Raw genomic sequence first — 25,579 nt, forward strand, 5'->3', positions numbered from 1 at the left:
TGTGGGTCCTGGGATTGAGCTTACATCTGACAGGCTTGTGCTAGTGTCACTTGTCCTAATCACTGAGAAAAGCACCTAAGTTGTCTTCTGTATGTGCTTCTCAAGTCCTTATGATAATGTGTCACCATCAACTGAAAGAATTGCTAGTCTAGCTTAAAATATTCCCTAAAACAGATTTTTTTGGATCTTAGCAATTTTGCACTGAAGTTTTGTGTTAATTTTTAGAACCTATAAACCATAAGAATATGGATTTAGGCATCTGCTCTTCCATCTGCTGGCACTGGATTGTAATCCTGTGAATACATAATTCTGATGATGAAAATCAGTAAGTAAATAAGTGAAAAGAGAAAAAAAAATCAAACTCCTTCCATAATCTTGATGACAGTTTCATAGAGTACATGTAATTAGAAAAATGTCTTAGTTCTTAATGTTATTTTTTGTACTGTTAGCAAACTAGTAAGAATAGGCTCTTCTTGAATAAACTTTAAAATTTATTGTCATCACTATCATCATCATCATTGGGTTTTTGAGACAGGGCTGGCTTGTTTGTGTATCAGCCTGGCTGTCCTGGAACTCACTCTATAAAACAGTCTGGCCTTAAGCTTACAGAGATCTGCCTGCCTCTGCCTCTTTGAGTGCTAGGATTAAAGACATGAGCACATTTTCTTTCTTTCTTTCTTTTTTTTTTTTTGGATTTTCGAGTCAGGGTTTCTCTGTGTAGCCCTGGCTGTCCTGGAACTCACTTTATAGACCAGGCTGGCCTCGAACTCAGAAATCCGTCTGCCTCTGCCTCACAAGTGCTGGGATTAAAGGCGTGTGCAACCACTGACTGGCTAGCACATTTTCTTACTATCATACGTTTTGATCATATTCTTTCCCTCCTTAACATTTCCCAGATCTTCTCTGTCTCCCTGCCACCTAACTTGATGTTCTCTTTTCTCTCTCCATCTCAAAAGTTAAAATGAAAATCATAGCCCCCCCCAAAAAAAATCTCAAGGCAACAAAAACCCCCAAATAGAACCAAAACCTAGACCCCAAATACCTACCAAACCTGGGCATGGTTTGCCCTCTAATAAGGTTTGTAAATTCAGTGACACTAATTGCAGAAAATGGGTTTTCCCTTTCCAAGCAGGTATCAGTTGCAAATAGCTTCTCGGGTTAGGGGCCAGCTTTTGTTCCACTTCCCCATTTCATGCTGGACTTTCGTCTGGTTTGGTGTGGTGCAGGTCTAGTGGGTGCTGTCAGCCTCTGAGCTCTTCTTTGTAGCAGTAGCCTGCTGTTTGGAAGACTCTGTTCCTTGGATTCTTCCTCTACTTCTGGCTCTTAGACTCTACCTATTTTTCTTTTATACATCTCTTGTGAGGAGGGGTTTGATTTAGACATTCCTTTTTGAATTAGATAAGTATTCCAAACTCGTTCACTCTGCAGGTCCTCCATTTGTGGGTCCTAGTGTTAACTGCTGCTGTCTACTGCAAGAAGCTTCTCTTGAGTTTAGCCAATGTCTTTACCTAGTGTGGCCACTGTGGGTCCTAGTAGAGATTGGCTCTGTGGGTCTGACAGGAAGGAGTAAGAAAGGATGGGAATGTGCTAGAAGAATGGAACTAGGAGAACCCTAGGTCTGCACCAGGAGGCTGCAAGGTGGTCTCCTCAAGTGGGCTTGACACTGAGTTTTAGCTGGTTTGCATTCAGGGGTCAAAACACTAACTTGTGTAGCTTCTATGAGTGTACTTTCTCATTTTAGACCTCAACATGACGATAGACTTTCTGTAATTAGAATCATTTAATATACAATATATGTTAAATATATGGGTACTAATAGTTGGTTATCTATGAAGGAAATTCTTAATGGGTTTGAGAAGACAAGCATTGTTTGAAAGTTGCTCTCGTGGGTTAATTTTTGCTTTTGAACCATTGCAGTTAAATGTGCCTTAAGTGGTTGTTGCTAAGTCAGTGCTGGGATTAAGGAAGATGTTTACTTGCTTCTCAGTCCTCTCTCAGGACTCTGAGTCTTCAGCTGTTTAATTGTCTTTCCAAGGAGCACGTTTCTGACTGCCAAGGGAAATAATTGAGCCTTTTAGTAATACAATTCTCATAGTTTTGTTTTGAAAGACTTTTGTCTGGTGGTGGTGGTAGTGCATGCCTTTAATCCCAGCACCCCGAGATGCAGGCAGGTGCAAGTGTTTAAGGCTAGCTTGGTCTACAGAGTGAGTTCCTGGAACCCAGGGCTATACAGGGAAACTTGTCTCAAAAAACTAACCAACCAACCAGAGAAACAAAACTTTTTTTTTTTCTTTTGAGACAGGGTTTCTCTGTAGCCCTGGCTGTCCTGGAACTCACTCTGTAGACCAGGCTGACCTCGAACTCAGAAATCCACCTTCCTCTTCTTACCAAGTGCTGGGATTAAAGGCGTGAGCCACTACCGCCCGGCTGAAAAAAGACTTTTAAAAGCAAAGGAAATGAAAATAAATCCCAGCAGGAAATTTATGTGGAACTGCATTGTAGTCTATAAATTGTTTTCTTTAACTTTTTTTTTTTTTTTTGAGATGCGGTCATGTTTTGTATCTCTGCCAGGTCTAGTACTCATTATGTACAGTCTAGCCTAGGCTCAAACTCACAAGATATCTTCCAGCCTCAGCCTCCCAAATGCTGGTATGGGATTGAGCCATATTGTACCTGGCTTACTAGAAATAAACTCCCCTTACTTATATTTGCAATGGGAGTTCTTTTATTCTGTGTAAGAGTGATTTATGATCCACATTATTCGTAGGGGATAAAAATTTTACCTTTTGGTTAGATTACCTAGACTTTGCTAAATATGTCTTAGTTCTCAAGAAAATTGAGTAGTCAATTAGTGTGTAGTTTCAACTTTAGGTCAGGTATGAAAGTGCATGCCTCTAATTGTAGCAGAGGCAGGAAGACCACTGACTTAAGGCCAACTTGGTCTACATACATAGCATTCCAGGCCAGTCAGGGCTGCATAGTGAAATTCTGTTTCAAAAACAAGAACCAAGAAAAAACCAACTAACCAATCAAAAAAACCCACAAATACGTTTAAGAGCCTTTTATTATGACTTCTTTCTTACTTTGAAGTATATTTTTATTTATGACTGTTGTAAGAGGACAACTTTTGGAGTCAGTTTTTTTTTTTTTTTTAAAGATTAAAACAAAGCAAAACAAATGTGTGTTGGTGCTGACAGAAAAAGCCAAAAGAGACAGTCAGATTTCCTGGAACTGTGAGTTACAGTTGGTTGTGAGTTGTCATGTGGGTGCTGGGAATTGAACTCACATATTCTGCAAGAACGGCACGTGCTTTTGACCTCTTCAGCCCTTGTCTCTTTACTTCTGCCATGGTGCTGAGGCTGGAACTCAGCTTCTCAGGCTATGGCATGAGCGTCTCTACAAGCTGACATAGTTTTCCAGCCAATTACCTGGGGTTAAATCTGGAACCTCAGGCAAGCCAGGCGACTGTGTGCCACTGTATCAGCCCTAGTTCCTTTCTGAAAGCCAATAGCTTTTGTAAAGGACAAGAGAGCAAAGCTCTGAACAAGTCTTCCTCTTACCTTCACACGGGACATCAAGAAGCAATGCGATTTTTTTTCCTATGACATCTTGTTCTGTCTAATTTACATCAGTATCTTTAGATATTGATCTAAACATAAACTTTAATCTCAGATTCTATGGAGTATTTTCTGTTTTTTCCCCCTTCCCAGACAGAATCTTGCTATGTATGTAGTTCAGCTGGTTTAGAACTTCTTGCCTTCTTACCGAAACCTCCGATCATGCTGGCACACCTGGATATAGAATACTTTGTGTTTTGACAGGGTCTCATCCCAGGTTGGCCTTAGCTGAAGATGACCTTGAACTTCTGATCCTCTCTGTACTTCCCAGGTGCTGGGATTACAGGTGTCATTCATTACTAGGCCTGTTTTATTTGTGTGCAGTGTCTGCATGAACTTGCATGTGCTGTGTGCTTGTTGGTGCAGGCTTGTCTGGATGATGTTTGGAATATTTCTCTCATCACTAGGGTTACAATTGTGGGTAACTGCTCAGTTGTGTGTGTGTGTATGTGTTTCATTTATACACTTTACATTCCAATCGATGCCCCCCCCCCGTTCCCCCTCACACAGTCCCTCCCCCATTTCCCCTTCTCACAGATGGGCAACAGATTTAGGGACGGTCTCTACTACAGTTGTTAGGGATCCCCCGAGCTGCCTATCTCTTTGATTGGTCTCCCTTTTAGAGGGACCCTCAAGGGTCCAGATTAGTTGACTGTGGTCTTCCTATGGTGTTCCTATTCCCTCCAGGTTTCCCCAACTTTTCTCCAGTGGTTGGCTGTGGGTCTCTTTAAGTCAGCTTGTGGGTAGAACCTCTCAGAGGACAGTTATCCTAGGCTCCTGTCTGCAAGCATAACAGAGTACCATTAATAGTGTCAGGGATTGGTGCTTGCCCATGGGATGGGTCTCATTGTTGTCAGCCATTGGTTGGCCATTCTTTCAGTCTCTGCTCCGTCTTTGTCCCTGCATTACTTGTAGGCAGGACAAATTTTGGGCTGAGGTTTTGTGGTTGAGTTGGTGTCCTTCCTTATCCACTGGGAGTCCTCCCTGGCTACAGGAGGTGGCCACTTCAGGATCCATATCCCCCCACTGCTAGGAGTCTCAGCTAGAGTCATCCTCATAGACACCCTGGAGCCTCCCCCATCCCAGGTCTCTTGTCACATCCTAGTGATTCTCCCCTCACCCCAGCTGCCAATCAGCTCTCTTGGCCTTCTGGCCCTCTCTCCTGTCTTTCCCTATACCTGATCCTGAATTTCCCCTATTCCCCCATTCCCCTTCCTTATCCCCTTTCCTACCCAGTTCCCCATCTCCCTCCATCTCCTAAGGGTATTTTATTTCACCTTCTACATGAGATTCAGGCATCCTCATTTGGGCCTTCCTTCTTGTTTAACTTTGGATCTGTGAGGTATATCATAGGTATTCTGTACTTTCTGCCTACTATCTGCTTATCAGTGGGTACATACCACGCATGTCCTTTTTGTCTGTGTGTCCACCTTTTATTTAGGTTCTGCATATCTGAACTCTCAGGTTCTCACACTTGCATGGTAAGCACTTTGCAGGGAACTACTTACCGGCTGCTCCAGCCCAGTTTTTATGTCATGGTGTGGTTAGTCTTAATTGTCAAACTGAAAATCACTTGTGTGATAGGACTCTAGGCGTGCATGGGAGTGGGTTATCTTACATTAATTTTGAAAAAACCCATCTTAATTGTGGGCGGGACCATCCCTTTGTGGGAAATCTTGAACTGTATACAGTAACAAAGTGAACTGAGCAGTGGGCTGCATTGATTTCTTTCTCTCTGTGGACTGGATTCAGTGACAGGCTGCTTCGAGCTCCTGCTGCTTTTATTTCCTTCCCTGCAGTGAGGGCCTATACTTGTGAACTGTGGGTGGGTGAGTGGAGTGGGGTGGGATGGGGGAATGAGTGCCTTCTGCATGTGCAGACTTCTCAGAAAAGGGCTGTGGACTTCCCAGTTGGATTTGTAGGTCTACAGGGTCTTCCAGTTTGTTCTGGGTGTTGGGATCTATACTTTAATCCTCATGATTATAAATGCTGAGTCATCTCTCTAGCTCCAGAGTGTTCTGTTGAAGCATCAGGAAAATAAACTAGACAGGAGCAACCACTTCCCCATCTGAAGCCACACCCCAGCTTGAATGCACGTCTGAGTATGAAATTAGAGTGAGGGCTGTGATCTCCTTGAATTAACATTCTCATAACCGAATAGATTATTTGGGTTTGTATTTAAGTCAGATAAGGGAGAAATATTACCTGTCTTTCTTTCCTGACAATAAAATTATCTTACACTGTTTGTCTCTTTGCCAAGTTAAAGTATACAAAATAAAACTCACACTGTAACACCAAGTGCATGAGTGTTGAGCATTAGTGCTGAAGACTGTTGTGCATACATAGTCACTGTCTAGGTCTTTAATTATTCCAAACTGAAGTCAGCATTTTATTCTTGCAATTGTACCCGTCTTTTAGATATTAAAGTTGTTTTTCAGCTTCTTTCATATTTAGGGAACAATTTATACATAATTTGCTTTTAATGGGCCTACACTCACCTTCTTTCCAACATTAAGCAAACATTCTACCACTGAGCCACACTCTCCCTTTTTATTTTTGACGTTGCTAAATACTGAGCAGTTTTTCTTTTTTAAATGTTTTTTATTGGATATTTTCTTTATTTACATTTCAAATGTTATCCTCTTTCCTGGTCCCCACCTCAAGCCCCCATCCCATCCCCCCTCCCCTGCTTCTATGAGAGTGTTCCCCCCCCACCCATCCACCCACTTCCACTTCCACCTCCCCGTCCTCGAATTCCCCTACACTGGAGCATCAAGCCTTCACAGGACCAAGGGCCTCTCCTCCCACTGATGTCTGACAAAGCCATCCTATGCTACATATGTGGCTGGAATCATGGGTTCCTCCGTGTGTACTCCTTGGTTGGTGGTTTAGTCCCTGGGAGATCAGGGAGGGTTGATGCTGTTTTTCCTATGGAGTTGCAAACCCCTTTAGCTCCTTAGTCCTTTCTTTAACTCCTCCATTGGGGACCCTGTGCTCAGTCCAATGGTTTTCTGCAAGCATCCACCTCTGTATTTGTCAGGCTTTAGGAGAGTCTCAGGAGACAGCTCTATCAGGCTCCTGTCAGCATGCACTTCTTGGCATTCACAATAGTGTCTTGAGAGAGAATTTTACCATGTAACCCAGGTTGCTATGAACTTGTGACAGTCTTTTATCTCTGCCCCCAGATTGCTGGAATTATACTCTCCATCTATTTAAAAGACTAGATCAAATATGTAAATATTCTATAGATAATTTGACATTATACTGTTTTGTAGAGATACTTGAAAATCATTTTTACCTAAGTCAGTGACTTTTCAACTTAGGTCAGAATAGAGGGAAAAGTTTGTGCCAGATATACCAATATCTAGGGGTAGGAGTTTTTACATACTTGTAATTTTCTGGTGGAAAACAGATTGAAAAACTACACCACTGTTACATTGTGTTTGACTGGTAATTTATTAAATAATTTAAGTGTTAAGTGATTATATCTAATAGCTTTTGCTTTTCCCTAGGATTGGCAGCCACCATTTGCTTGTGATGTTGATAAACTTCATTTTACCCCACGTATCCAGAGGCTAAACGAACTGGAGGTAATGTTCTGTTTGTCTGTGTTCCAGAGGAATACTCTCTGAAGATGAGTATGTCACTAATGTTACAATCTTAGTGAGATGAGAACATGGCCAATAATTGATAATCATGACACAAAAAGCCTGCAGATACAAAAAGCCGGCAGCAGGCCTCTGTAGCAAACCAAATTTCGTTGATATAAGATATTGACTTATATCTGTCCCCTTTCCACTGCATATGGGTTATTGTATTATTAGATTTTAATCAGTGAAATTTTAAGTTTTGAAAATAATTAACTTTTGAGAAGAATGCAGTAGCAAAGGTTTTATGTCCCTAACTGTTTTTTATACTTAAAGCTTACATTTAATTTTTAATTTTTAAAAGTTTTATTTTATGTCTATGGATATTTTGTCTGCATGTATATCTGCACCATATGCATGCCTAGTGCCCTTGGAGGTCAGAAGAGGACATCACATTCCCTGGGACTGAGTTACAGATCTGGTTGTGAGCAGCCATATCTCTTAACCCAGGCTTGATTTATTTATTTTTTATTTTTTAATTATTTATTTATATTATGTATGTGAGTACAATGTCACTTTCTTCAGACATACCAGAAGAGGGAATTATTACAGATGGTTGTGAGCCACCATGTGGTTGCTGGGAATTGAACTCACGACCTCTGGAAGAGCAGTCAGTACTCTTAACCACTGGGCCATCTCTCCAGCTCCCCCAGGCTTGATTTAGTAACATACTTTCCCCAAAGAAGATAGTGGCCTAATCACACTTCTTTAGAGTGCACATAAAAGTTTTGTTCTTTTAACTTTTTGGTTTCTATGCTGTAGAAGGTGGGTTTTTTTGTTTTGTTTTGTTTTTTGTTTGGTTTTTTGTTTTTTTTTTTTGTTTTTGTTTTTTTTTTGGGAAAGGGATTCTCTGTGTAGCCCTGGCTGTCCTGGAACTGGCTCTGTAGACCATGCTGGGCTCGAACTCAGAAATCCGCCTGCCTCTGCCTCCCAAGTGCTGGGATTAAAGGCGTGCGCCACCACTGCCCGGCGTTTTTTTTTTAAATTTTTAAACTTATTTTTTTGAGACATATGTAGCCTAGGCTGGCATGAAATTTACTATATTGCCTAGTCTGGCTTCTAAACGGTAGCCATCCTCCTGCCTTCAGCTTGTAGGTGCTGGGATTACAAGTAAGAACCTTGACCTCTGGTTTTATATGGTGTTGATGATTAAATCCAAGGCTTTGTATGGTAGGGAAGTGCCTCTACCAGTTGAGCTTCATTTCTGTCCCTTAAGCATTTTGGCCTATTTTCAAATTTGCAATTGAATGTAAAGGTAGTAGGTATTATTCAGATGCGGTGCCCACCTTTAATCTTAGAAGAAGAGGCAGGAGGATGTGTACAGGACAGATGGATCGATGTAGTGAGTTCTGGGCCAATTGGGACATGTAGTGAGGCTCTCTCCCTATCTTGGGGGTAGAAAGAAATAACATAGCTATTGGGATTGCCATTGGGAATTATCTGAATATGGATGAAACTTTCAAACTTTCAAATTGCCCCCTTCATGTGTGTATTATTAGGGGAATATATATATATATATTACACACACACATTCACTCACACACACAGATAATTATTTGATAGTTAACATTTACCATTTTTTCTGTGATTTTTAAATTAAATGCCATAGCAGTAGTAGTTGGGCGTGGTGACACACACTTGAAAGGCAGAGACAGGAGGATCTCTGAGTTTAAGGCTAGTTTAGTCTTACAGGAGTGCCAGGACTTGGAGGGAAATAAAAGATCACTATAAGCCATTTCTGATTAATATTAAATTGTGCCTATAGTGATTCTTAGTTGAGGGATTGTTCAGAGGAACTCTATTCTGTTTGCTTTTGCCTATTTCTGTATTGCATGCAGAAAATACTTTAACTGAAAATCGTCTAGTATTTGTATTTCTTTCACAGAATAATAAAATACAGGAATCTTAAACAATGTATATAACAATGATATTTTCCTTAGACGGGGATAGCACCTATGTTTAAAACACAACTTAGACAAGCAAACACTCTTGTGCTTAATAATTTAATAATAAGTAGAAGTTTTGGTCTGAAAAGGTAACACAGGCTTTAAAGCAAGACGGCACCATGTGCAGTGCTGTGCCATGCCGGCTGTGTAAGCAAGCCACTCCTGTTCATCGGCACAAAGAACCAGAGCCTTGTGCCACAGAGAAATAATAGCTGAGGTTAAAATGCATTTCTTTGACATTTAGGCCCAAACACGGGTAAAACTGAATTTCCTGGACCAGATTGCAAAATATTGGGAGCTACAGGGAAGTACTCTGAAGATTCCCCACGTGGAGAGAAAGATCTTGGACTTGTTCCAGCTAAATAAGGCAAGTGAGACTTTTTAAAGCAACCTTAGCAAGAAGCTACTTGTTTAACATAGGTAAAATGAGATTTTCTTTTTTTGTTAAGTATATTGAGTATCAGAGCTTTACCTGTGTAGTCTGTAAGCTTTATTTTATAGAAGATTTTGTTACAGTTTATCTTTTGTTTAAATGTTTCAACACTGCAGAAGGTCCTTCCCATTTTAGTTTAAGGAAAAACTTAAAGCTCGGGGAAATAGAAAAGACAGCCAAGCCATAGTTCAGTTCTTGGTTCCACTTCATTTTACCAGATGCGATGGCATACTTGTTGCCCTTCTTTTTAAAAATAGAGATTTTTAAGGCTAACAAGGTGGGACCAAATATGGGGGGGTATGCTTTAGTACAGATGTAATTGTTAGTCGTCATCTTTAGGGAGTGGTGAATGAATCTGGACTGACCACACTGTCAAAAGAGCAGTTCCTGGTTTTTACCTTCAAATTAATAGCTGATAGTTTGTTTTGTGTGTGTGTATTTTATTTCTTTCTTTTGACCTAGGAAGTGATAAACAAAAATCAAACAAAACAATTATAACAAAAGCGTTACTGGGAGTTTTGTTGTTAGAATCTTAGGTATGAAGGAATTGGAAGTAAATTTCCCTAATATTTCTTTTTCTTTTTAATTTTTATTTTTTTGCTATTAACAGTTAGTTGCAGAAGAAGGTGGCTTTGCAGTTGTTTGCAAGGATAGAAAATGGACCAAAATTGCTACCAAGATGGGTTTTGCTCCTGGTAAAGCTGTGGGCTCACATATCAGAGGACATTATGAGCGAATCCTCAATCCATACAATTTGTTCCTGTCTGGAGACAGTCTGAGGGTGAGTATTGGAGCTACCGTCACCTGTTCTATTTAGCTGCTTACTTATTGGTACAGTGTCTTTGTGATGAATGAGACAGTCTTTAGAAAACATTGTTAAATCATTTCCTTTCAAGGAAAAAAAAAATCCTAAGATTTTGCTTGTGGAAGCAACTGTATTTAAAAGTTTGGTATCAGAATGAGTAAGACTATAAAATAAAGTAAATATCTTTTTTACTGTCAAATACAGCTAAAATTTGTATTTACTTCACTATAGGAGTTGATTATTAAGGACTTTTTAAAATGAAATACTCCCTCTCTGGTTGTCACATGAAAAGGTAACCTGGGAATTAAGTGTCTTGACATTTGTCTACTGAGATATCCAAGGAAATTGTCAGGTAGAATATCTAATAAAGGGGAAGAACTTAGTGCTGCAAAGCACCTTGTTCTACCAACAGTTCCTGTCTGCAGCTTGCTCTACCAACAGTTCCTGTCTGCAGCTTGCTCTCCCAGCAGTTCCTGACTGCAGGTCTCTTTGGTTTCAGACAAATACTCTAAAGCTGTCCCACATTTTTCAAGGCTCTGGTAGAAAGGAGTGCCTTAACCCATTCCCATCCTTTGAGATACTCTAAATACTAGAGTAATAAGTCCTATAACTTCATTTCTGTGCTGTGGAAAGATTGATAAAGCAAACATTAAAATTGCACCCTAATACTATAAACTAGTCACACTGTAATGCTAAATCCTAAATCATAGCTTTTTTTTTTCTTGATTCCTTCTTGAACTTCTTTTTTATTTGCATACTGGTTATCAAACTGAAGCTCTACCCTGTTATAGGCAAGTGCTCTACCACTGACTGTATCACCCAGTCTTCCAAATTGGAATGTTGTTTGTGTGTAGCTCTGGCTGCCCTGTAATTTGTCATTAAGATAGGCTGGCCATGAACAGGAATACACGAGATGCCTGTCTCTGTCTCCTAAGTGACAATTGTAGGTGTGTGCCTACCACTCTTGGCTTTGTATGTTTGGACAGGGCCTTATGTAGCCCAGACTAGCCTCAATTTCTTGTGTACCTTGATGACCTCAGACTACTCATCTTGCTTCTCCCTCCCAAGTGATGGGATCACAGCCTGCACCACTACCATGCTCAGTTCATACAAAAGACCCAGGACTTTTGTACATCTGAGTCAAGCACTTGGCCAACGGGCCTACACCCACATCCCTTTCCCCCTCTATAAAAATGTATATTAATGTTTAGTGAGCCATGGGTGATGTAATTCATTTGAGACAGTGTTTTGCGAGTTATTGTGAGTTTATAGTTCATTATGGCAGGGAAGCATGGTATCAGAAGTGTGATGAAGAGGTGGTCATGTTGTGCCTGCAGACAGGAGGCAGAGAGAACTACTCTTGCTTATCTTGCTCTTTGTTTATGTGTTGTGGTACCGCAGTCTGTGGCATGGTGCTACCCACAATTAGTGTAGCTCTTCCACCTTAATTAATCTAGACAATTCCGTATGGGATGGAATGTAGCTTGTCTCCTAGGTGACTCTAAATCAAGCCAAAGGGACTTTGTTAACCATCATAGTGTGCATCCTGGTCTTCTCTTGAACATGTGATTCTCCTGCCTCAGCATCGTAAGTGTTGGGGATTATAGTTGTGGACCACATACTAGATTTTGGTCTTTGTTTTATAGTTATACCAGATAAGCATTTAGTTGCCCTATATAGATATGGAATAAGACTTCTCTTTTTCTATTCTATCTGTGGAGATTATAGTGAGTAAGGAAAGCAAAGATCTTACCTAATTTATGAGTTGCAGCCTTTTAGAACTTCTCAGTTCTGCCAGAGCCTGACAAATACTGATGTTCGCAGCCAACCATTGGACTGAGGGCAGGGTCTCCCCCTCTACCCAATGGAGGAGTTGGAGAAGAGACTGAAGGAGCTGAAGGGGTTTACAGTCCCATGGGGGGAGCAACAGTGTCAACTGGCCAGACCCCCTGGAGATCCCGGAGACTGGACCACCAACTAGAGTACACACGGAGGGGCCCATGGCTCCAGCCGCATATGTAGAGGATGGCCTTGTTGGACATCAGTGGGAGAAGTGGCCCTTGGTCCTGTGGGGGTTCGATGCCCCAGTGTAGGGAAATGCTAGGGTGGGAAGGCAGGAGTGGGTGGGTGGATGGAGGAGCACCCTCATAGAGGCAGGGGGATGGGATAGGGGGTTCTGGAGGGGAGACCTGGAAAGGGGATAACATTTGAAATGTAAATAATGAAAATGTCCAATAAAAGCAAAAAAAGAATAAAAACAAAAAAGACCAAAAAACAAAAACAAAAAACCTACTTGTCAGTTGCCTAGAGAGCCAGTGTAGCTAAAAAAACAAAATAAGATGAACAAACAAAAAACCACTTGGAAGCTGCTATGTTTAATCCTAGGACACCAGAAGTTTTAGTAAAGTCCAGGTTTACATAGTAAGGTCTACTCTCAAGCAAATACAGGGTAGGGGATTCTTATGTTGAGGCTTACTATATACCAGTATATTCTAAGCAGTGGTACATTTTTCTTGTAGACAGTTTTAAAAGGGGCTGAGGATGTAGCTTTGTTAGTAGAGTGCCTGCTTGCTGTGCACAGGGGCCTGGATTTAACCTCTAGCACTTCACAGACTGGTCATGGTGGTACACTCTTGTAATCCCAGGACTCAGAAGGCAGAGGCAGGCTGATCAGAAATTCAGGGTCATTGTTGGCTACACAGTGAATTCAAGGCCAACCTGGGTCACATGAGACAGTCTGAAAAATGGAGCTGTGTCCTGGCATAATGGAACATGTGCTTCCTCTTGCATCACCATGTTTTCTGAATGCCCTGAAGGAGGACAGCCATCTTTATGGGATGAAGTGATTATGGTATAGTGATGATGTCTTTGCAAGAAGAGGTTAGAGTCCTTATTAGTAATAAACCAGTGTTCTGTGTTTGTGTTTTGAATTATTGCTTGGAACAAAAGATAGATTTCTAAAATGTTGCTAAGATTGGTTTCTGCCCAGTGTGTCTAAAGGTTGTACAGAGTCATGAATATAGTAGATGTTAGAACCACTAAGACCAGTGGGAAATAGAGACTAAATTTGTGATAGAATATGTGAATTAGGTCATTACTATTTGCCTAATTCCATATAAATTTAACCTCAAGTAAATTCACATAATTTTTGTTTCACAGAGTTCATAGAATATGTAAATATGTATTATAAATTTTTAGTTTTTAGAAGACAAGATCTCTTGTATCCTATATCCTAGGCTAACCTCTAATTTTAACAGTGTAGCCAAGGATAGTTTTGAACATTTAAGATTATTTTGCCCTCACCTCCTGAGTACTAGAATTATAGTTATAGCCCACACCCAGTTCATGGTTGCTGGGGATTGAACCCAGGGACTCATACATGCTGCATCCTCAGCCCCACACTGTCTCTTGCCTTTTTAAAAATGTATTCATAGATATTTATTGAGCTACATCCCTAGTTAATTTAATGTATCCCATGCCAAGCATAAATGATGTGCCATGCCCTAGATAGACTTTAGAGAATTGCATTGTGGGTCCTGCATTCAAAAATGCATCTCATGGGGCCTGGAGAGGTGGGTGGACCAGTGGTTAAGAATACTTGCTGCTCTTGCAGACTACCTGGGTTTGGATCCTAAAGACTCACAAGTCTAATTCCAGGGAACCTGATGCCCTCTTCTGGCTTCCTCAGACATTAGACATGTACACAGTGTATTCGCACATATGCTTATCCAATACAGATTTTTTTTTTTTGGTTTTTCGAGACAGGGTTTCTCTGTGCAGCCCTGGCTGTCCTGGAACTCACTCTGTAGACCAGGCTGCCCTCGAACTCAGAAGTCCACCTGTCTCTGCCTCCCAAGTGCTGGGATTAAAGGCATGCGCCACCACCGCCCAGCTCCAATACAGATCTAAACAAAATTTCTTCTCATGAATTTATTGTCCTCTTAGGAAATAGAAGTGCATAGTTGAGAAATTCGTGTTAGCTTTAGAAATAATAATTTGTGTTATGTTTTGGAATTAAATATTCTCTTTATGTCAGCTTAGTATGAAACTGAGGGGAAAAAAAAAAGGAAAAGGAGACTTTCCTGATAAGAACTGTATCACTTTTCTTGTTCCTGTGACTGAACACCTAAGAGTAAGCAAATGAAGGCAGGAAGGATTGATTAGGTCTCACAAAGCGAGGGTACAGTCATTGCATCCTGGCTGGAAGCGTGGAGGAGGCTCATGGCAGTGAGGTGGTGCGGCTGGGACTCTTCATGTGGTGGACCAGGGAGCAGAGGGCAAGATTATAATGAGACCAGGCCTCGAGCTGATGACCAGCATTTTCTCCAGGGAGGCCCCAACTACTAAAGGCCATGAAACCTCGCAAAACAGTGCTGTCTGTGGGGGACCAAGTATTACAAACACAGGAACCTATGGGGACATTTTTATGCCTACCATTATACCAAAAATTTTTCAGTTTGAAAAAAATCTATGAAGGTTGGATGGCCTGGAACTCACTCATAGACTTGGTTGGCCACCTGCCTCTGCCCAACTGCTGGGATTAAATATGCCCTGCCATGAACTAACAATTTTCCATCACATAGTCAGAGGACCTATTTTCTCAAGTCAGGATATTGTTGAATAGCACTATTAGTCATGTCAGAGTCCGCAGGATTGTAGATTAATGAAGTAATTCATTTTGTTTTTTTTTATGTTTGAGACAACTTCTCACTATATAGCCCAGAGTCTTCTTGCCCTAGCTTCCTGAGTGATCGGATTACAGACATGCACCACCATGCCTGGCCTGCCATGGCTTTTTAAAACCTGAGGAGATAAGCACTTGAATAAGTATAAGTTAAAAATCATCTTTCTGTCAGTTTAGGATAAAATTTAAAGAAAAAAAAAAGCAAAAGGAAACAATGTTAAAAAATAGACACACTGTGTGCATAGTTGGTATTTTTAGATTTGATTTTGTTGTTATTTAGATTTTTAAAAAGATGTTATGTGCCGGGCAGTGGTGGCTCATGCCTTTAATCCCAGCCCTTGGGAGGCAGAGGCCAGCCTGGTCTACAGAGTGAGTTCCAAGACAGCCAGGGCTACACACAGAAACCCTGTCTCCAAAAAAAAAACAAAAAAACCCCAACCAACCACCCCCCCCCCCCCAAAAAAAAAAACATCATTGGTACAACTGTTTTCTTTTTAGTGTCTTCAGAAGCCTAACCTGACCTCAGACACAAAGGACAAGGAGTACAAACCCCATGATATTCCCCAGAGGCAGTCTGTGCCGCCCACAGAAACCTGTCCTCCGGCCCGACGAGCGAAGCGCATGAGACCAGAGGTGAGTATTCTGTAGGATTGATGAGTGTTTCTTGAGTTTAGTGCTAATGGCTGTCCATCACTGACTTTTCTCTTGAATGTAAGTGCTTTGTAGTTTGGAGCCTTGATAGTCTCATAAGGGAGTATGTCATATGCTGCTCTGTCTTGTCATCAGTGAAAGGAATGGTGTTGTCCACAAAGGGGAAGAAATGGAAGAGCTCCTTCTGGGTTGCCTGAAAGCTGCTTAGTTGTTACTAGTCAAAACCAAAACCAGCATTTCTTGTGCTCCCGCCAAGGGCGGAATATGTGAAGACAGGGTCTTCTTTGTTCCTAAGTATGGAATCGGGAACACATGTGCCATGAGTGTTGAAAGGCTACCAAGAGGACTTGCTTTAGGATTTTCTCTATTCAGAAAGGCAGCATCTTCTCCCTGCTTTATTCCCTTAGAGAGGCATGGAGACTCTGGGTTTCTGTCTAGCACTTGATAGGATGTGAGTGTTAGGAAACAACTTAATGCCGAGGAGCCTCAGGGCAGGATCATGCTTCTGGGTCAGTCCTTGACTGTTGATCTTTGACAGATGTTTCTTACATAGTGTAGAAATTAGAGATTCCATATTTCTCAATAAAAGAAAGGAATCAGAATAGGAAATTATGATTAAGTCTATAGACATTTTTTAAAACTCAATCTAAAACCTCATATTTTTTTTGACCATATTGTTTTGACTTTTGTGACAGGGTTACACTGTATAGCCCAAGCTAGCCTTGAATTTCCTATGATCTTCTTTCCTCGGCCTTCCAGTTGCTAGGAACACAAGTGTGTCCCACAGTGTGTGACTTATTCTGGACCTTTATAAATGTAAGATGTTCCCTAGTGCTGTGGATGCCTGAGGTCCGAGTTGATGATACCAACTGTAACGCTAATGCCCACAGAAAAACTACTTTTGGCTGTGAACACATGAGTAAATTCACATGAGTAAATAGTCCTACTAACACTTCAGTGTTATAGACTACAAGTGGTTTTGTTTATCAATATATATCATTCTAAGGATCAGGAGGGCTGAGCTTGGCTCATTTGTCCTCAGTGAGAATGAAAGTGTTTTATAGTTTTGTGATGTTAGATATATAACTTACTCTTTAGATTTAACTTTTTCATTTTTATGTGTTTTGCTTGAATGTCTGTGAGTATACAGTGCCCATAGAGGCCAGAAGAGAGTATCAGATCACCTGGGGCTGGAGTTACAGACAGTTGTTAGCAGGCATGTAGGTTCTGGGAATCAAATCTAGGTCCTCTGGAAGAACAGCCAATACTTCATTTCATCAGCCTCAGAGGTACAATTTATAATAACAGTAATTAAATAAAATAATAATGAAGCTAGAGAGGTGATTATACTTCTTGCACAGGACCTGAGTTTGATTCCTAGCACCTGTCTTAGGCAGCTCACAGACCTCCTGTATCTCCAGCTTCAGGGAATCTGCTGCCCTGTTCTGATCTATGGGGGGGGGGACATACTCATACATGGGCGTGTCCTGCCACACAAACATAAATATAAATAAAAATAAAATCTTTGATTATGTATATGTATGTATATGTATACACACACACACACACACGCCTGATACGCTGGTAAAGGCCTTTAATCCCAGCACTCAGAAAGCAGAGGCAAGCAGATCTCTTAAGTTTGAGGCCAGTATGGTCTACATAGCAAGGTCCAAGCTAGCCAATGACACCCTGACTGGTTTTTGTTTTGTTTTCTTTTTCCTGAGACAGGGTTTCTCTGTATAGCCTTGGCTGTCCTGGAACTCACTCTATAGACTAGGCTGACCCTGAACTCAGAAATCCGCTTGCCCCTGCCTGGGATTAAATCCCTATCCTGGGGTTAAAGGTGTGTACCACCACTGCCTGGCAACACATTTAAAGAGAGTCATTGAAGATTGTGGAAGCCAAATTTCCACAAGTGCCAGTAGACCTTTGAAGAGGTTGGCAAAAGTTTAGATTTTAGAAGTAACGAAAATCTGATGTTTTTATAATTGTCTTGAGTTTAGTAATAAAGCAAGGTTTTTAGAGGAAAATTAGGCCTTGTTATGTCCATTTTGGGTAGTAATATGGCTTACAAATTGATCCAATTTCTCTTTTTTTCTATGTTATCTATGTTATTGGAAAATACTCTTTTAGTTGGTGTGTAATTTTAAAAATGTGATCTCCTAAGAAAAGAACAAAGTGTCTTTTGAATTACTAAGTAATCACAGGAAGAATATTCATGTTTATGACAATTTTTTAGGCTATGAATATTAAAATTGAGCCAGAAGAGGCAACAGAAGCCAGGACTCATAACCTGAGACGCCGGATGGGCTGTGCAACTCCAAAATGGGAGAATGGTAAGAGAGAGAGTTTATCCATTAGTGAGGAAGAAAAATGATGATAGCAACTGGTATCTCTTGGTCACTTGATAGGGTTTGAGAAATAAAATCTTAATATATCGTTTATTCTCGAAGTTGACAGGTAATAGGACAAAAATGGAAAATGCATATTTGGAATATAGGTGAATATCTCAGTTGCATCTAGCTGCTGTTTTGAAATTTAGTTCAGTAAATTCACTTAAAAGTACATAGGTTCCTTTTTATTTCAGACCAGGCAGAAACTGATAACAATTGATAATGCTTGTGTGTGTGGTGGTTGTTCCTGTTTTCCTTTGGCCATTCTTTCTTCCTTTCTTTTCTCACTGTGTATTCTTGTTGTCTCCTAAGTGTTGGCAGTATGGGAATGTGCCAGCACACCTGGTTAGAGGTAGATTTGTAGATGACCTAGAGAGTAAGTACTATGTACTATAAACACAGGGGCATCTGCCGATGCAGTAGTAAATGAGGTAGGTCTTCATGTGTCAGTGCAAAGGCAACATGGTGTAGTAGGCAGTGAACTGCTGTGAGTCTCAGTCCTGGCTCAACCACTAACAAGTTGTAAGACTACAGAGAAAATTTTTACCTTTCCTTGAGGATCATGTTCTTCGAGGTAGTTTTGTTATGAATGAGTCACATGAACCAGGAGACCATCTTAGACTATGGAGAGACGTATATAATGTGGTAGAGATTTAGCTGGTGAGTTGGTGGTATCCCTGTCAAGAGTAAGAGAAACATGTCATTTTTCTTATGTAGTTTCAGTATGTAGCTCTGGCCTGGAACTCATAGGCGCTCCCCCCATGTTGGGATTAAAAGTATATGCAACTGGGCCTGGTACATGTTTTATTTGTTTGTTTTTTACAGACAGGGTCTCTCAATGTAGTCCTGGCTGTCCTGAAACTCACTGTGTAGACCGGGATGGCTTCCAATTCAGAGATCTGCCTGCCTCTGCCTCCCGAGTGCTGGGACTAAAGGTGTGCTCCGCCGCTGCCCGGCTGACATGTCTTCTTAAAGAAGGCTTTAGCTCCTGTTTTGAAGACTTAAACTATTCATAGTAGCACTCACATGCTAACATTTAATAGAGGTTCTTTTGTATTTTATCAACCAGTATTGAGCTCTTTTATCGAATAACACTAGGTGTTATTAAAATGAAAATAAACATGGAATTGCATTTGTGTTCAGTTGTGGTTTGGAGGGGAGGAAGAGATTGAGGTGAGACAGGAAGCAGAGATAAGCACAGTGTATACAGAGGGAACTAACTTTGGGTTGCTTCCTGCAGAGAAAGAAATGAAAAGTTCCATCAAGCAAGAGCCCACTGAGAAGAAAGACTGCTCGTTAGAAATTGAGAAGGACAAGCCTAAGAGCAGGGCTAAGAAAGCCACCACTGCTGTGAGTTGTCACTTCCTGTCCCCGTCGCTTTGTTCTCCTATTTTCCTCCCTCAGTTACTCTAACGGGATCTTTTCATATTCCAGGTGGCCTTGGACCTGTAACTGTCCCATCCTCCTGAGTAGTCCCCCTTCCTCCCTCTTTCTCTTCCTCGAGCACATCCTAGGCAAGCACTCTACCATGAGCTGCAGCAGCTCTGGGAAATGTGCAAAGTTTTTTTTTTTTTTTTTAAATAAGTCCTCTGCTGCTGAATCCCTCCTTCTTTTTCCTTAGTGCCCCCCCTTCTTGATAACACCATCACCTATAAGCATACATACATACATATATATAAAAACTTAGTATTGGTTAACTTGATATCAACAAAGGAAAGTTATTTAATTTCTGTTTAGTCAGTTTAGAAGTAAGGAAATACCTGATCCTAGTAAGCTTTCTGAATGTTTTTTTTTCCTCCTATTGTTCATTCAGTTTGTGCTGAATAGTTATGAGATGCTCTGAACTGTTATTAGCTCACCTGCGGATGAACTGAAGTGTAGATAAGAAACACTTACTGAAAGTGAAGCTTGGACTGCATGTGGTAGTTCAGGCGGGTAATCCTGATTCTCAGGAGGCCTTCACAGGAAGGAGGATTGCTGAGTTGAAACTTTAGCATGGGTTACATTGTTGAGCTTGTTTCAGAAAGCCAAAAACAAACAATTTCCTTCTTGTAATATTAGAAAGTATCAGATTGGCCTCCTTTGCCTCTGATCTTACAAGACCCTGACTGGAGTGTCTTTTAAATTAGAATTCATTTCTCACTGCTCCTTCCCACCACACATACAAGAAGATAACAAGTGCAGACTTTTCCTTTAATTAGGAACAGATTTAACTGGTGAGACTTCCTGTTAGTTGACTTCTCAGCTTCCTGTTAGCCGGTTGTATATCAGATGGAGGAGTTGAGGCACCACCGTAAGATAGGATCACAGACTTACAGTTTTGCAGAATGTAAACTCAAGGAATTGACAGGGTTGGTTTCTCCTGAGTGTACTCCTTGTCTCCTGCTGATTGGATATGTGTTTGTGTGAGAGAATTCATCCCATATATAACTAATAACTACGTTTTATTTCTTTCTTCTCTCTCTCTGTGAGGAGGGTGTATGAGGAAGAAACAGGCTCATGTAGCTGACTTGGGCCCTGAACTCACTTTTTGCCTCTGCCTTCCAAGTACTGGGATTACAAATTTGTATCACCACTAGCTGAGGACACTCAGCTCAACTCTAGAATTGAAGTGGTAGGATTTTGGTTTTCTTTGGTTGGTTGTTTTTTGAGACAATTTCTCTGTGTAACCCTGGCTGGACTGGATTTCTCTCTATAGACCAGGCTTGCCTCAAACTCAGATGCATCTGCCTCTGTTGCTTTGTTTTCTAATTTACTCTTCTGTGATGAGGTCCTTCTGAAACTCAGGCTAGCATTGAAGTCGTACATCTTCTGCCAGATTACGAGCCTGCCTTGGAGTACTTGTTTAAAGCAGTTAATTGGCTAATAATTTATTATTTATGATGATTATCTTTTTACCATTTATTTATTATATGCCTGCATGTATGCCTGCATGTATGCCCGTACACCAGAAGAGGGCACCAGATTTCATTGTAGATAGTTGTGAGCCACCATATGCTTACTGGGAATTGAACTCGGGACCTCTGTAAGAGCAGCCAGCACTTTTAACCTCTGAGCTATCCTATCTCTCCAATCTGGAGGATTATTTTTAACTTACCAAAATGACTTTATACCAAAGGGGAAAAAAAAGAAAGAGAAAGAAAGAAAGTCAGTTTCTCTATGTAACCCTGTCTGTCTTAGAACTTGTTCTGTAGACTAGGCTGGCCTTGAACTCACTCACAGAGATACACCTGCCTTGGGCTTCCAGAGTGCTGGGATTAAAGGCTTGCACCACCTGCTTAGAAGGAGTAGATTTTTTTTTTTCTTTAAACTATGTATGGGCTGCAGAGATGGATTATTATTAGGTAAAGACACTTAATGCCAAACTTGATGGTCTCTGTGGAACTTACGTTGTAGAAGGAGAGACTTGTGACCTGTACATGTTGCCATGCAAACACATACACACACGTTCACAAAAAAGTGTACATTAGGGCTGGAGAGATGGCTCAGCGGTTAAGAGCACTGCTTGTTCTTCCAGAGGTCCTGAGTTCAATTCCCAGCAACCACATGGTGGCTCACAACCATCTGTAATGGGATCTGATGCCCTCTTCTGGTGTGTCTGAAGACAGCTACAGTGTACTTGTCATATATATATATAATAAAAAAAAATCTTTAAAAAAAAAAAGTGTACATTAAAAAAACCATTTTATGTAATTTTTTTTTATTCACATTCTTTATGTGGGTGGGTGCATGACTGTTAAAACACTTGCTAGCTTGCCTAGTATTGTGAAAACCAGATGTGGTGCTATCTGCCTATGATCCAGTACTTAAAGGTGGAGTCAGGATCAGAAGTTCAAGGTTATCCTCAACTAAGCAATTAAGAGGCTACCTGCCTTACCTGAAGACCCTGTCAGCACAAGAGAAAACAAAATGAAAAATGAAACTCTCAAAATCAGGTAATGGCTCACACTTGTGTTCTGTGCTCTCATCGCTGTAGGTGGACCTGTATGTGTGCCTCCTGTGTGGCAGCGGCAACGAGGAGGACCGGCTCCTCCTGTGTGACGGCTGTGACGACAGTTACCACACCTTCTGTCTGGTTCCCCCTCTCCATGATGTTCCCAAGGGAGACTGGAGGTGTCCTAAGTGTTTGGCTCAAGTAAGAATTAATGACTGAGAGAGAGAACTACTTTGGGGACATTTTCCTTTGCCTGTGGGTTTTAGATTCATTGATAATAATAAAGTCCATGAACAAAACAAGGCTTGGAAATGAATGGGAAAGAAATCTTGCAAAGTTCCTTAGTGTACATGTTATTCAGAGGCAGATTTTTTTTTTTTTTAGACAATTACATTTTATTCCTTTAGTCATCAGCAGAGTCATTGTAAAACAATGTATGTTCTTTGTAGGAATTCATGAGCATTTAAAAACTTGGATGATTTCACAAGGCATAGTAACCATTATTGATGTCTTAGTGTGTATTATCCAGATTTTTTTTTCCTTTTCTTCCTCCATGTGTTTGTCTATGTATGTCTGTGAGTCTATGTATTGTGTTGAGAGATCTTTGAATCTGTCACTATGCATGTATGTGCATATGAGTTCATCTGTGACAGGGTCTCTGCTGATTCTGAAGCATATAATTCAGTGATAGCTGGTTGGCCATAGTGCTTCGGGTATCTCTGTTATCCTTACTCATCAAGCACTGGGGAGCGGCCCTGCTTTTGTGTTCTTAGTTACAAACTCAGGCCTTCACACTTCTGTGGCAAGTACTTTATTGAGTTATTTTCCTAGCTCCAGACAGTTTTTTTTTCTGTTTTAAATGAGTATTAAACAATTAAACAGTTTTAGAAATTTATTTTTTATCCTAAGTATTTTCAATGTACTGTATATAGTGCTGATATTAACACAATGTAGCAAAATTGCTGTTTCCTATATAAGGAAGTACTCAGTCATTGGAATAGTATTACATTTTGTGTTAGAATAAGGTTATAACACTAAGAAGGCTTTTTAGGTTTTCTGTGTAGCTATAGTGTAACAAGAGATGACCCCACAAGGACAGTTTATTAGACAAGGAAGTCGGAAAGGTTCCATGGTGTTAGATAAATATTAATATTTAAATTTTTAAATATTTAATACCTGTGTAGAGGTGACCCTGTTAAATGGGTCTGAATATGCAAACCTATTTGACTTCATTATGTAGGAGCATTTATAACCTCTTAGTGTTTTTGTTTGTTTCAGATTTATTTATTTATACATATAAGTACACTGTTGTTGTCTTTAGACACACCAGAAGAGGGCATTGGGTTTCATTACAGATGGTTGTAAGCCACCATGTGTTGCTGGGAGTTGAACTCAGGACCTCTGGAAGAACAGTCAGTGCTTTTTTTTTTGAGACAGGGTTTCTCTGTATACCCCTGGCTATCCTGGAACTCACCCTGTAGGCCAGGCTGGCCTCGAACTCAAATCTTCCTGCCTCTGCCTCCCAAGTGCTGGGATTAAAGGTGTGTGCCACCACCGCCCGAAGCAGTCAGTGCTCTGATGAGTCAGCGCTCCGCTGAGCCATCTCTCTAGCTCAGTTTTTGGTTTTGATAGCATTAATTGGTTATCATTAAATGTTTCTATTCTGAGAGCTACATTGTTTCCATCTACTTAATTTTTTTTTTGATATATTTTAAGTTGATTTTATAGTTTAAACTCTTGAACATTACTCCCCTCCTTTTCAGTACTGAAGACATTTGATTGTGCAAATAAATGAAAGTTAAAAAATTGTAATTGATATATTTTATTGTACCACTGGAACAATCTCATTCTTCATATATATTTGATTTTTCTCATTTGATTTTTCATCCTAGGCCTACTAGGATGAAAAAAAAATCTTAATCTTTTAAAAAATTGCCTTCGTGACTATTGGCTAGATAGACTTGGCATTTTCAAGTGTTACCTAGAAAACAGTTTTTCTTCTTCCCATGTAGGAATGCAGTAAGCCACAAGAAGCTTTTGGCTTTGAACAAGCAGCAAGGGACTATACACTCCGTACGTTTGGCGAAATGGCAGACGCATTCAAATCTGATTACTTCAACATGCCAGTCCATGTATGTAGATTTATCCTAATTTGATTTAGACCTTAAACATTTTTGTTACTATTTGCTTATGTGTGTGTTATGGATGCTCAAGCAACACTGAACATGTAGAAATCAAAGACAACTTGTGCAAGTTGGTTCTTTCCTACTGTGTGGGTTCTGAGGTACAAAAGACATCTGGCCATCTGTGATTTAAGATTTGTTTTATGTTTCTTTTCAGAGATTGTATGTAATTTATGTAGCTCCAGTTAGCCTGGAATTGACTCTATAAACCAAGCTGGCCTACATACAACTGAAGGGGCACTGCCAAACCTGACCTAATTACACATTTTGTTTGTTTTTTGTCTTAAATGAGGTTGCTTACCTAGTGAGGAAAGAGTTACCATGGACAGTGTAGACATTTTCTCTGCTACTCTATTACTGGATAAAGAAAAGCTCCATTCTAACAGCACATACCAATACAGAAATTCCTGTGGTGGAAAGATTGCTATGTATCAAGTGCTGCAGTGTGTGCTATGTCTTGAGGACACATTTGTTATATTCTGTTCTCTAATTATTAGATTGTATACTTTACAGTAAGATTTCATTGTTACTTCTTGTTTATTTAGAAACATAAGCAGTATCAGTATTCTATCAAGTAATTTAAAAGTTTCTGGCATTATTCTGACTATGATGTGATTTTTCTCATGCGTGTCATAGCAAACACGTGAGATTACTGAGGTTAGATGAGAGTTTTGATCTCTATGGAATTCCAGAAATACGTGTTCCTTTATGTCATGGACATCAGCTTTTATTTACCTAAAATACTTTAATTTTAATGCATATTCCACTTGAAATTTTTTTTTTGTTTTGTCTTTTGTTTTTCGAGACAAAAACAGCCCTGGCTGTCCTGGAACTCACTCTGTGGACCAGGCTGGCCTCAAACTCAGAAATCTGCCTGCCTCTGCCTCCCAAGTGCTGGGATTAAAGGCATGCGCCACCACTGCCAGGCTTCCACTTGAAATTTTATTTCAACTCTTCATGCATTTATTTTTGTATTTTCTTATATTTGCATAATCAGTCATGTTGACTGGCTTATGACATCTGTTGTCAGAATTTATTTTATTAAAAAGCTGAAAACACTAAGGGCCTGTACTCAAAACAGTTCCCTGATGCCTGATAGCTTTATATTGTTGGACATGCTGAGGCAAAGGTCCTTTTTTTGTTCATATTCTGCAATTTGTTTTATTTTATTACATTTTTTTTAAAAAGTTTACTTTTTTTTTGATGTAGGATTATTTTGCCTGCATGTATGATATGCAATATGTGTATGCTTGGTGCCCAGAGAGGGTCAGAGGAGAGCACTGGAT

General features: G+C 40.3%; 1 protein-coding gene across 1 annotated transcript in view; it reads left to right on the forward strand.

Moving 5' to 3' along the window:
• Kdm5b (lysine demethylase 5B) overlaps positions 1-25,579 on the forward strand; it is a 71,387-nt gene that overhangs the window by 18,300 nt on the left and 27,508 nt on the right. Inside the window, exons 2-9 of the mRNA XM_028764671.1 lie at positions 7,130-7,207; positions 9,455-9,577; positions 10,254-10,424; positions 15,631-15,765; positions 18,023-18,119; positions 19,417-19,526; positions 22,153-22,311; positions 24,123-24,242. Of these exons, the coding sequence (XP_028620504.1) occupies positions 7,130-7,207; positions 9,455-9,577; positions 10,254-10,424; positions 15,631-15,765; positions 18,023-18,119; positions 19,417-19,526; positions 22,153-22,311; positions 24,123-24,242 (993 nt within the window). The remainder of the gene's footprint in view (positions 1-7,129; positions 7,208-9,454; positions 9,578-10,253; positions 10,425-15,630; positions 15,766-18,022; positions 18,120-19,416; positions 19,527-22,152; positions 22,312-24,122; positions 24,243-25,579) is intronic.

The sequence above is a fragment of the Grammomys surdaster genome, unplaced genomic scaffold, assembly GCF_004785775.1.
Source record: "Grammomys surdaster isolate TR1022 unplaced genomic scaffold, NIH_TR_1.0 145, whole genome shotgun sequence".
In the NCBI taxonomy this organism is placed as follows: domain Eukaryota; kingdom Metazoa; phylum Chordata; class Mammalia; order Rodentia; family Muridae; genus Grammomys; species Grammomys surdaster.